The sequence below is a fragment of the Trachemys scripta genome, chromosome 7 (genome assembly GCF_013100865.1).
Source record: "Trachemys scripta elegans isolate TJP31775 chromosome 7, CAS_Tse_1.0, whole genome shotgun sequence".
NCBI classification, from domain to species: Eukaryota; Metazoa; Chordata; order Testudines; family Emydidae; genus Trachemys; species Trachemys scripta.
Window position 1 is genome coordinate 1,780,913 of NC_048304.1, and position 12,053 is coordinate 1,792,965.

Sequence of the window (12,053 nt, forward strand, 5' to 3'; positions counted from 1 at the left end):
TCCTTTGGGTCTGGCATTTTCCACGTCTCAGCCCCAAGGGTGAATTTTTTTTAGAATATCTTTTCACTTGTTTCTACTTTAAGGTGAAAAAATACACTAGTTGCACTCTGTGAAAATGCTGAGATACTTCCTTTGTGCCCCTGCCTCAGGGATGCACTTTAAATTGGAAATGTTAGACTGGCCTCAGTGGGGACTAGGCCTCCCTATCTGTTTTTAAATCCCCAACCAATAAACATTTAAACAACTCAGTTCTGCTTATCCATGTTCTAGTCTCTCTGTAAGAGCCAGAGTGCTAATGGGCTGAGCTGCTCTCTACCCAGAAAGTGCTTTAGGCCTTCAGGGCCCATTTACCCTGGTGCAGAGCACTAGTACGTGGCCTCGGTGCAGCATCCTTGTGCTGGGGCGCTGCACACAAGTGCATTGCACCCTCAGCAGCCGGTCAAAGGGCCACGTGACCCGGAGGAGTGTGAAGGTGGATGCTGAGGCAGGGTCGAGGCGGGGGGCGCGTAGCATGACCAGAGTTGCAGGAGGACGAGCCAAGGAGGCATTGGCCCTGAGCTGCGTGCACGGGGGGCATTGGCAGCAGCAGGCCAAGCAGAGGAAAGTCCCTTCCCCGCCGGCGGCCCAGCGCTTTCCCTGCCCCTCCCCCGTTCAGCACCACAGGGCCCGCAGGGGCAGCCCCGGTGCCCCGGGGCGGGAGCGGCTACACCTGCCGCCCCCGGCCTGGCTGCTGGCGTGTGAAGGGGGGGTGGTTCTCTCGCCCCGCTCCCGGGCTTGTAGCTTCGACATGTCGCGTCTGCTCTGAGCCTGGCCCCGGCCGCCGCCGCCAGGCGTTTCCCGCCCTACAGGCGCCATGTTTGTCCCCCCCGCCCCTCTAGTCACTCCGCAGCCACACAGCTTGACAGCGGGCCGCGAGCTCTGCGCCTGCGCGCGGTCAGATCCCCATGGCAACGCGGCGGCCGGGGGGGGGCAGCCACAGGGACCAGGCCACAGCGGCGCGCGGCGAAATCGTTAAGTCAGTGGAGCATCGTGCACGCGCCGTAGCCGCGTCACTGGGGAGCATCGTGCACGCGCAGAGCAGAGGCGAGCCCGCCGGGCGCTCCCTGAGCTGCGACAGCAACCGAGGGGCCGCCCGGCTACTCCCCGGCAGCCCAACCCCCTCTCCTGCTTCGCACTGGCCCCGCTGGGACGCCGTAGGGGGCGGGCCGTGTCCCCTATTGGCCACGAGGAGGAGGAGGAGCTGCTCGCTGATTGGTCGGTGGGGCGGACAGATCCGCTTCTCCACTGTGACCTAAGAAAGCGGCCGCGGCGCGCGGGTTTGGGAACGCTGGAAGCGCGGGGCCGGTTCGGTCCAATTCCCCCCCGTCGGCTGGGCGGGCCTAGCCAGAGCCCGTCACCCCGCGCCTCTGTGGCGCTCCCGGCCCGGCGCCGCGCGTGCGCAGAGCAGAGCTCGCCGCTGCGGGACAGGCGCGCGCCGCTCTGCCGGGAGCAGCGCCCACGCGCCCGCCGCTGGCTGCAGGGGGAGCCCGGCTCCGGGTCCCCCCCTCCCCCGGCGCGTCTCCCAGCCCGGGGCCCCGCCTGCAGCGTACCGGGGCGTGGCCAGCGCGCGCGGCGGCCTGTCCCGGCATGGCGGAGCTAGGGGCGGGGCGGGGGCCCCCGCCTGCGGCGTTTGACAGACTGGTTGTCAGGAACGCGTCCGGACACCACTACCTGCGGGTTTGCTTGTGAGCGCCGCCCCTCCCCCTTTGCAAAGCCCAGAGCCACTCGGCCAGGAGTAGCGCCGACTAACCCGACTTTCTGTAAACCTGGTTCGTTTCAGAGAGTTCCAGGAAGGTGGGATTCGACTGAATGCTGCTCATTTCAAGCAACTGGTTATTTCCGCACTGAAGGAGTTACATGGGGAGGTAGGAGCGCGTCGGCCCTGTGACTGACTGGTGTCTGAATTCATTGACTTTTGTTTTCAGGGTCCAGAAGCAACCCTTAGGATGCTCTAGTTTCTAGTCAAAGCTCCTGCATAATAATGGCCAAAGAACTTCATCTAATAATTTATGGATCAAGCCCATAACTCTGAGTTGAGTTGAGCCCCTCTCTCCACTTGAAGATTGCACATGATGCAGAATCACCACATCCTTAAATCAATAGCACTGACTTTACAAACCATTATTTCAAATGGAAAGTCTAGGAGAGTGTGCTGCTGAATGGCGGAGCCTGATCTTTCGGCACCTTGTTCTTTATATACCGCGCTAGGGCTATGGCTACCCTGGTGATTTACAGCGCTGCGACTTTCTTGCTCAGGGGTGTGAGAAAACACCCCCCTGAGCGCAGCAAGTTACAGCGCTGTAAAGCGCCAGTGTAAACAGTGCCCCAGTGCTGGGAGCCAATGCTCCCAGCGCTGTAAGCTAATCCCCTCGTGGCGGTGGAGTACCTGCAGCGCTGGCACGCGACCACACTCGCACTTCAAAGTGCTGCCGCGGGAGCGCTCCTGCAGCAGCCCTTTGAAGTTTCAAGTGTAGCCACGGCCTATGATTATGCTTTGTTTGTTTGTTTTAAATCTGTAAACTTCAGGCTGCTTTTAACAATGGTAGTAAATGTTACAATTCTTCTGTTTCAGTAGGCAAAGATATGAAAATCCCATCTTCACTGCTATTCTGATGTGTATTCAAAGTTTCCTGAACCCTGAAGTTTCTTATGCTGCATACACGATTCATCTGACCTAACATTAATTTTAGCAGGGCAAAGAATTCTGACTAATTGACTTCTCAGTGTGGAAGCTGTTTCACCCAGAATTGCAAACGGGTGATTCTGGAAGCTCTCTGAAGCTAAATGGTCAGGGTGGGTCAGTATGTGGATGGGGTCCCTCAAAAGATGACCAAAACGTTGGTGATTCTCTAGGTTCGTGGCCTAATGAGTGATTCTAGCTCATCCTTTCCATTAGAAAACATAATTTAGTGAGGGCGAAAGATTTATACCGTCTGAAGAGGAGCCATAGTATTACCCGAATTAGAATTCTGACTAGGAAGCCAGAGCTGAAAGTGAGCAGGAAGGAGGCTTGGTTCATGGGGCATAAAGGGAAAGGAAGAAACAATTTAAAATGATGTCCCTCGTGCTCCCTCAGAGCCCTTCTCTCCCTGCTTTTTGCTGTTTCATAGACTTTGGCTTTTAAGTTCAAGACACTGAACTAGGAGCCTTAATGTACCTCCTATCAGCCTGCTCCAGTGCTATCTGACAGTCACTGAGCTGGGTGTGAAAACAGCCATTTCCCTTTAAGTCCCAGTGTCAGTGCTCCTGCTGCAGTGGAGCTTCAAAGGGAAAACAGCAGGAGGGAATATGGCCGACTGGACTGGAACTCAAGAGGTCCTAGGTTTTATTCCTGGCTCTGCCACTGATTTACTGGGTGAGGTGGGACAAGTCATATCACCTCTTTGTCTGAGTTTTGCCAGCTGTAAAATGGTGCTAATGATGCCAAGTGCTTTGAGATCTGCGAATGAAAAGGGCTGTATAAGAGCTGGGTATTACAAAGTTGCTCTAAAAATAATATTTTCAGTTGGAGAACATGGAAATCATATGTTCATAAACTGGTGTTAAAGCAGTGACTAATATTGATTTAACAGTAGTGCCCTATTTGTGCATAGGTTGGTGCAGCCTTGCCTGTTGATGTCTTAACATATGAGGAAAAAACCCTGTCTGCAATACTAAGAGTTCCCAGCAGGTAAGACACTGATTGCATATATAGTACCTTGCAAGTACCAACATGGAATTGTGTAAGATGTATAAATAACCTTTAATTTGAAAATAACGAGCTTACAACTTCTGATAGTTTCCTATCAAAATAAGAGAGAAAATAATAGCTGTGATTTCATAGAAATGCAGGGCTGGAAGGGACCTTGGGAATTCTTCAAATCTAGCCCCTGCACTGAGGCCGGACCAAGTAAACCTAGACCATACCTGACAGGTGTTTGTCCAGCTTGTTCTTAAAAATCTCCAGTGATGGAGAGTCCACAACCTTACTTGGAAGTCTGTTCCAGTGCTTAACTACCCTTCTAGTTAGAAAGTTATTTCTAATATCTAACCTACTGGTAAATCTTTCTTGCAGCAGATTAAGCTCATCACAACTACTTCTACCTTAAGTAGACAGGGAGAACAATCGCTCACTGTCCTCTTTATAACAGCCCTTAACATAGTTGATTGTTATCAGGTTGCCCTTCAGTCGTCTTTTCCCAAGACTAAACATGCCTGGATTTTTTAATGTTGCCTCATGAGTCAGATTTTCTAAACCTGTTTGTCTGTTGCATTCTTTGACAGGGTAACAAGCCTTGTGGATGGGGGGGAAACGGTAGATTTGGTGTATCTTGACTTCAGTAAGGCTTTTGATACTGTCTTGCATGAAGAAGAACAGGAGTACTTGTGGCACCTTAGAGACTAACAGGTCTTGCATGACCTTTTCATAAACAAACTAGGGAAATACAACTTAGATGGAAGAGCATGTTGATTGGGACCTTGTAGGGGTCAGTTCTGGGTCCAGTTCTGTTCAATATCTTCATCAGTGATTTAGATGATGGCATAGAGAGTACACTTATAAAATTTGTAGACAATTCCAAGTTGGGAGGAGTTGCAAGTCCTTTGGAGGATAGGATTAAAATTCAAAATGATCTGGACAAACTGGAGAAACAATCTGAACTAAATAGGATGAAATTCAATAAGAACAAATGCAAATTACTCCACTTAGGAAGGAGCAATCAGTGGCGCAGATACAACATGGGAAATGACTGCCTAGGAAGGAGTACTGCAGAACAGAATCTGGAGGTCATAGTGGATCACAAGCTAACTGAGAGTCAACAGTGTAACGCTGTTGCAAAAAAGCAACCATCATTCTGGGATGTATTAGCAGGAGTGTTGTAAACAAGACACAAGAAGTAATTCTTCCACTCTACTCCGTGCTAATTAGGCCTCAACTGGAGTATTGTGTCCAGTTCTGGTCGCCACATTTCAGGAAAGATGTGGACAAATTGGAGGAAGTCCAGAGAAAAGCAACAAAAAGGATAAGTGTAGAAAAACATGATCTGTGAGGGAAGATTGGAAAAATTGCGTTTCTTTAATCTGGAGAAGAGAAGACTGAGGGGGGACATAACAGTTTTCAAGTATGTAAAAGGAGGAGGAAGAAAAATTGTTCTCATTAACCTCTGAGGATAGGACAAGAAGCAACAGGCTTAAATTGCAGCTAAGGCAGTTTAGGTTGCACATTAAGAAAAACGTCCTGTCAGGGTGGTTAAGCACTGGAATAAATTGCCCAGGGAGGTTGTGGAATCTCCATCACTGGAGATTTTTAAGAGCAGCTTAGACAAACACCTGTCAGGGATGGTATTAGATCAGGGATTCTCAAACTGTGGGTCGGGACCCCATTTTAATGGGGTCACCAAGGCTGGTGATGTCCCTGGGCCCCAGCAAGTCTGAAGCCCAAGCCCCACCACCCAGGGCTAAAGTTGTATGCCCCCCGCCCAGGGCAGAAGTGCTTGGTCTTCAGCTTTGGCCCCCCTAGCCTAGGGTGGCGGGGCTTGGATGGGCTCAGACTTCAGTTCCCCTTCCTGGGGTTGTGTAGTGATTTTTGTTGTCAGAAGTGGGGTCACGATGCAATGACGTTTGAGAGCCGCTGTCTTAGATAATACTTAGTCCTGCCAGGAGTGCAGGGGACTGGACTAGGTGGCCTCTCGAGGTCCCTTCCAGTCCTACGATTCTATGATTCTTGTGTGTTTCTGGGATGTATGTGAATGCTGCTTAGTGATCACTCAGGAGTATTTTTTTTTTTTCTCCTAACTGTGCTTGAATTTCAAGAGATACCTAGGGGGCCACCTGGCCCAGAATTGGTAGACGCTTCATCCTTCACTGATAGGAGACAATCCATTGCTGAAAGAGGGAGCTTTTTCACTCTCAATTATCAAGTGGCTCCTTAAAAGTCTGACACTTATAGCCTTATTGGCCTCTAGATAGTCTGTACTGTATTCTTGTACTGCCCTCATCACCATGGTATTTGAGTGCATTAAATGACATGGTTTATTCTCTTCTCAGCCTCTCCTCGGGGAGAATTATGTGTATAGCATATTGTCTTTTGTTTTGGGTTTTTGAAGGTACACACTGTGATGGGTTAGAAGAGGCAGGGGGAAGAATGTGCCTGGCGCTTGAAGTGAAAGATGATTAGGTGTGGAGCAAAACTGTAAATGATTCCTCTCCATTTTAAAAAGCTCTGTGAAAAGCCTTTTTAAGGTGTGAAATATAGTAACTTGCCTTTCAGAGCAGTCTTTACATCCCTGTTATCTTTCAACATTAATAATATGAGGGCTGCCTAATTTAGAGTCTAGAAGTTAGAGCAAGGGTGTTGAACGTTTGTCTCTGATCCTGACTCTGCCACTGACTTGCTCTGTGCCCATGAGTAAGTTACTTAATTTCTCTGTAATGGGGTCCCCATCTGTAAAATGAGGATAAGTGAGCAGCTTTATAAAGCACTTTAAGACTTTTTGATGTAAAGCACTAAATAACTTAGGAGTAATCATGTACTACTTAGGGCTAGTCCACACTGGCAGTGCTAAGGTGCTGTCGCAGCAGCACTTCCACGTGCCTTGTGTGGTCGCGGCACAGCGTTGGGCAGGGCCGGCTCTAGGTTTTTTGCCGCCCCAAGCAAAAAAATTTTTGGCTGCCACCCGTCCCGTCCCAGCCCTGGGCTCCCCCTACACCTCCCTGCCACCCCAGCCCTGGGCTCTCCCCCCACCCTCACCCCCTGATGCCCCAACTCTGGGCTTTCCTCCCCCATCCCACCCGCACTCCCTGCTGCCCCAGCCCTGGGCTTCCCCCCACCAGTGCTGACTCCGCCCGCTGCCCCTTCATCTCCAGCCGGTCCGGCGGTGGCAGGGTTGGGGTAAGCAGCGGGGCTCCCGGGCCGCGCCTCAGCTCAGGGTCCCTCCAGCCGGGGCTCCTGCCTCCAGGACCGGCCGGACCCGGGAGGGCAGAGCCGGGGGACCATCCCAGTAGGGGGCTGAGGAGCCGGGGCAGGGCAGCCCCAGAGGGAGCGGAGCCCCGGAGAGCAGGACGCGGCCCCGCATGGCAGCACCCCGGGCACCGGTCCCCACTATGGCCCTGCTGCTGCTGATCCTGGCTTCCCTGCTGCAGTCCCTGGGTGGCTCGGGCTGCTTCACCCAGCCCCGGCTGCAGCGCTGGGGGGCGGTCGCCCTGCGGCACCTGCAGGCAGCTCCATGCGCCCCATGGGGCGGCGGCCCCCAGCCCAGGTGCCCTGCGCTCAGAGCCCACCTGGCCATACGGTGCGGGCGCTGCTCCCTGACGCGAACCGCAGCAGCCCTGGGGCGCGCCCCCAGCCCGTGCAGGACGCGCTGCTGCTGCCAGGGCCGGCTCTAGGTGTGCCGCCCCAAGCAAAAAAAAAGGGGGCTGGCTGGAATGCCACCCCTAAAAATGTGCCGCCCCAAGCACGTGCTTGGTTTGCTGGTGCCTAGAGCCGGCCCTGGCGTCGGGAGAGAGCTCTCCCGGCGTCCTGTAAAACCCACCTCCACGAGGGGCGTAGCTTCCAGTGCTAGTGCAATGTCTACACTGGCGCTTTACAGCGCTGAAACTTGCTGAGCTCGGGGGGGGGAGTTCACCTCCCTGAGCGAGAAAGTGCTGTAAATTGCCAGTGTAGACAAACCCTAAGAAAAATGGCAAAGCACTAGGAATCAAAAGAGCAGTAAAAAGGCAGACTAAGAAACCACCTGAAACACAACAAATTTCCATTGGCATTTGTGGGTTTAAACTATCTTTTGACTCAGAGACCACAAAAATGTGACTGGTCCAGAATAGTTAAAATGACACACTGGTCTAAGAAGTGACGAAGATGCGTAAACCTCACAACGTCTTGACAGAGCTGCTGCTTGTGTGTAGTCCTATCTGCTGCGTTTAGTTACGGAAGTAAGTGTTCAGTACTAGTTACATCTGCAGAGCCAATGCAGGTTAGAGTGAATTAGATAGTGTTACTTGTGCGTCAACAGAATTGGTTCCTGCGTTCCAGGCAGGGCTTTGGAGCTGTGCTCCGGCTCCGCTCCAGCTCCAGGCAAAAACCTGCAGCTCCACTGCTCCGGACCTGCTCCGCGCTCCAGCTCCAGGCTCCGCTCCAAAGCCCTGGTTCCAGGGCCAATCAGTTACACCCGTGCTTAATCAGTTGATGGCAATAGGGTTGCTCAGATGACACTGAAAGGAAAATTGGGCCCACAGAATCTCTTACTGATGATCATGCATGACCTAGAAAGAACCCAGCTTGATTTTGCTAGGCTGAGTATGCAGGGCTGGAGGTTAAAGACTAAAACATCTTTTTACTTAAATTGAGCAAACTTAATACGTACTTAGTGAGACGATAAACATGGATCCATACAGTGTTCCTGTCTTAAAACATAAAATGACCAGGAGTGGATGATGTAGTACTGAAACCTGTGTCTGTTATCCCTTGCTGTGGGAAGAGGTCAGGAGCAGCTGGGAGATTAGGGCACTAAAGATGAATGGAAGCTATTGGGGATGGGGAAGGGAAGGAAACTAAAGGCACAGGAAGAGCGGTTCAGGAAACAGGCCCATTAAAAAAGGGTTTGACAAAGGAAAAACCCATGAGCATTGATTGTATTAAATACTTCAAACCATAGATAAGACAAACTACACTGAAGGGGAATTGTCACAAACTTATCACCAGAGCCTACTGATGAAATTGCAGTTGGGAGTTCATTATTCCTTTTGTTTAGGGAATCTCTATTTAAGCTGTATACCCAGCAGCAAAACCTTTGAGGCATGTGAATCCTAATAATATATTTAATGTTGTCATAATTTAGTGGCCTTGTCAAGCTGTGGAGTGCTCTAACACTGCTGGGCTCCTACCAGAACAGGAAGTGTGCTTTCAGAGTGATACAGGTAAAGCCCTGGGGAACTCCGGGACCTGCCCCTGAATTTTAGTCCTCTTTAGGGTTACTCAGCCTACTCAAGTTCATAGAACCTCTTAATAGAGACATGGCTTACTTGTGTAAAACCGGATCCGTTTTAGAGTTAAATACCCTTAAGGATGGGTGTGAAACAGATTGGTGAGAGATTGAATCGGTCTGTCTTATAATTACTGAAATTCAGTCGACTTAAATTGTCATGTCCAGGTCTCTCTTTATATTGTACGGTGGTTGTAACAATCACCTGTTGTCATATCTGAGGTTGTCTGAAAGGAAGTAGATGCTGTGAATAGTCTTTCCTTTTGGGGGCCCACATAGATGCGATCTTATAAAACTAGACTCTTGTGTCTGAGTTTCATCACTTTACATATCAGACCTGACCTCACTGTAGTAGATCTCGTTAACAGATTTTTGAGGAAACTAATTTCCGTGACAGTTTGTCCTTGGCCCCTATCTGGGTTCAAACTTGTATGTTTCGCCCACTGTCACTCACTCACTCCAAACCCCATTGCACTTGAATTCCAGAGCCCAATGCTTGTTCCTTTTGAAATGCTTCACTTCATTCTGCCACGTAACTTTCAGTAACTGAGTCTGGGACCTGGAGTTGGTCTCCAAGGAGATAGTTGAATAACATGGTTGGCTTAAGTTGCTCTAATTTTGCTTTATATGGGGGGAATTTGTTGTGTTGTTTTTTTTTTAATCTTGCCTGCTGGAAATTGTTTGGTATGTGTGATGTTATATTTTTTCCCCCCACCAGACCTCTCCATTTCTCCTTGCGTTATCTGGGAACAGCAGAGAACTCCTACTGGATTGAATACACCGGAGACGTGGTTGGGCTGTAAGAAGCAGAAGTTGCTCAAGATGTTGGCACTACTCAGACCTAGAATTTTTGGTGGGGATTTCAAAAGAACCATCCTGACAAAACCAAACATTGCCAGCTCATTGCTTAGATCTCTCTCTCTTCAGCGTTCACATATACAGGTTGGAGACAAGGCTGAACTTACTAAAGCCTTCACACAGAAAGATATTGTTAGTTTTGCTGACTTAACTGGGGACACAAACCCACTGCATTTGGATGAAGACTATGCAAAGAGAACTAGGTTTGGGAGAACAATTGTACATGGAGTTTTGATCAACGGACTTATTTCAGCAGTTATAGGTACTAAAATGCCTGGCTATGGTTGTGTGTTTCTTTCTCAGGAAATTCACTTCCCAGCTCCCTTGTACATTGGAGAAGAAGTCTTAGCTGCAGCAGAAGTGACGAGACTGAAAAGATCTGTTGCATACATTTCAGTATCATGTACTGTTAAGGAAAGTGAAAAGATTGTTATGGAAGGGATAGTGAAAGTCATGGTGTCAGAAGGTCAGCGCTCGTGACTGCATGGTGCTTTATTCTTTAGTAAAATTCAGAAATATGTGGGGGGTTCACATGTGTGATACCTCACCTCTTGGTAAGAGAGAGCCTGCAGAAACACTTTGAAGGACACAGCTTGCTGTCAATTTTGAGAGCTGCTGTGCCTTGTAGGTGAGAGATGTAAAACATCACTTTTGATGGCTTGTAAGGACACACAAATATCAGTATGATCCATACTTACATCTGTTACCATCGTGTGCAACCAAGCCTATTCTGTTTCCTAGCTCAACTGTCTGTCACCAGAATAAACCCCAGTGTTAACTGGAACCTTTTACAAAGAAATGTTTACTTCACGTAATGTTCTGGAGTTGGTCAAGAGATTCCTGTCCCCTGACTAGTAAACAGGGAGCCAAGATAAGTATCTCAGATAAATAAATATAGTATTCTCTTGGTTCCTTGTTACTATTGCACAACATGTGCCACATTTCACATGTCTAATGTATTGAGTTTTGAACTCTTGTTCAGTTTGAGGTTCTAGATATGGCAAAGGGCCAGATCTCTCTCTCACCCCTTCTATGAATTCCCTGAAGACCAAGGGACTACGTGGGTGAATAAAGCAAGCAGCATTGGGTTCATATTAAAACATGCACATGTCATCCTCTCCCCTGACTTACAAGAATAAAAAGCTTGTTATTCAACCATTGCCTTTATTAGGGTAGCTCTGATGTTTCTTTCACAAATTAAGTCATTGTTCCACTTAATTTTCAAGCGGAAGGGCTCATTTGATTTGAGGCTATCATTAGGCCATACAAAAATGGTCTGTGTAAAGGTCTTGGATAACCTCCTACCACTGCTAAACTACAAACTAAATGTCATGTGGCAACCTGTCACAACTAGAGGAACTCTTAAACCTAAATTATAAGGGAACTTTACAGACATGTGGCTACACATGGTAGCTTTATGAGCTAAACCCTTTATAGTCCAGAATTGCTTATTGTGTGATCAAAATTGGGCCTTGATCTGCTTTGGAAAGAGGGTAGATAGAAGGAATTGTTCTTAGTAGGTGTTCTTTCAGACAACACATGGAGACAAATGTGCATGAGGGAGACAGGCAGAGTTAGATCAGATCAGAATAGATGAGGTTGCTGCTGTAACCTTAAATTTCCCTGACAAGGGAGTTATCTGCCCATCTGCCCCCTGGTACCATAGTGTTTGAGCAGCCTCTTAAACTTTAATGTATTTATGCTCTCAACAGACCTGCGAGGTAGGGAAGTGCTATGATCCCCATTTTTCAGCTGGGGAAGTAAGGCCCAAAGAGACCAGGGGACAGATTTTTAAAGGTATTTAGACATCTAAAGCTGCAGATGTATTTAGACATCTAAAGCACCTCGTGGGGTTTTCCATAGTGTCTAGGCACCTATCATATTTTGATGTGTAATACCTTTTAAAATACTGGCTGTGATGTGCAAAAGGTCATATGGGACATTTGCAGGGAATTAAACCTGGGGTCTCCAAAGTCCCATGCTAACCCCAAACCCTGGGCTGTCCTAAGTAGCGAAGTCTGACACCATTCTCAGAGCTGCAGGAATCACAGAACTGGAGGGGATCTCAAGAAGTCCTCTAGTCCAGTCCCCTGCACTCGAGGCAGGACTAAGTGTTATCTATACAATGTAAGCTAGAGCAATGTGCTGTGGAGCTGATGGCAGAGTTTGGCTCATAACCTACTTTTTGTGGATACAATGGAT

The 12,053-nt window shown here is 49.0% G+C and overlaps 2 protein-coding genes across 2 annotated transcripts; both read left to right on the forward strand.

The window, feature by feature from the left end:
• Positions 1 to 1,595: 1,595 nt before the first annotated feature.
• On the forward strand, positions 1,596 to 9,848 carry RPP14 (ribonuclease P/MRP subunit p14). The gene is made up of 5 exons (XM_034776769.1): positions 1,596 to 1,724; positions 1,820 to 1,904; positions 3,633 to 3,709; positions 8,850 to 8,928; positions 9,712 to 9,848. The coding sequence occupies exons 1-5, from the start codon at positions 1,627 to 1,629 to the stop codon at positions 9,766 to 9,768; spliced, it is 396 nt and encodes a 131-aa protein (XP_034632660.1). The 5' UTR covers positions 1,596 to 1,626; the 3' UTR covers positions 9,769 to 9,848.
• On the forward strand, positions 9,785 to 11,007 carry HTD2 (hydroxyacyl-thioester dehydratase type 2). The gene has a single exon (XM_034776768.1). The coding sequence runs from the start codon at positions 9,816 to 9,818 to the stop codon at positions 10,329 to 10,331; it is 516 nt and encodes a 171-aa protein (XP_034632659.1). The 5' UTR covers positions 9,785 to 9,815; the 3' UTR covers positions 10,332 to 11,007.
• Positions 11,008 to 12,053: the final 1,046 nt, after the last annotated feature.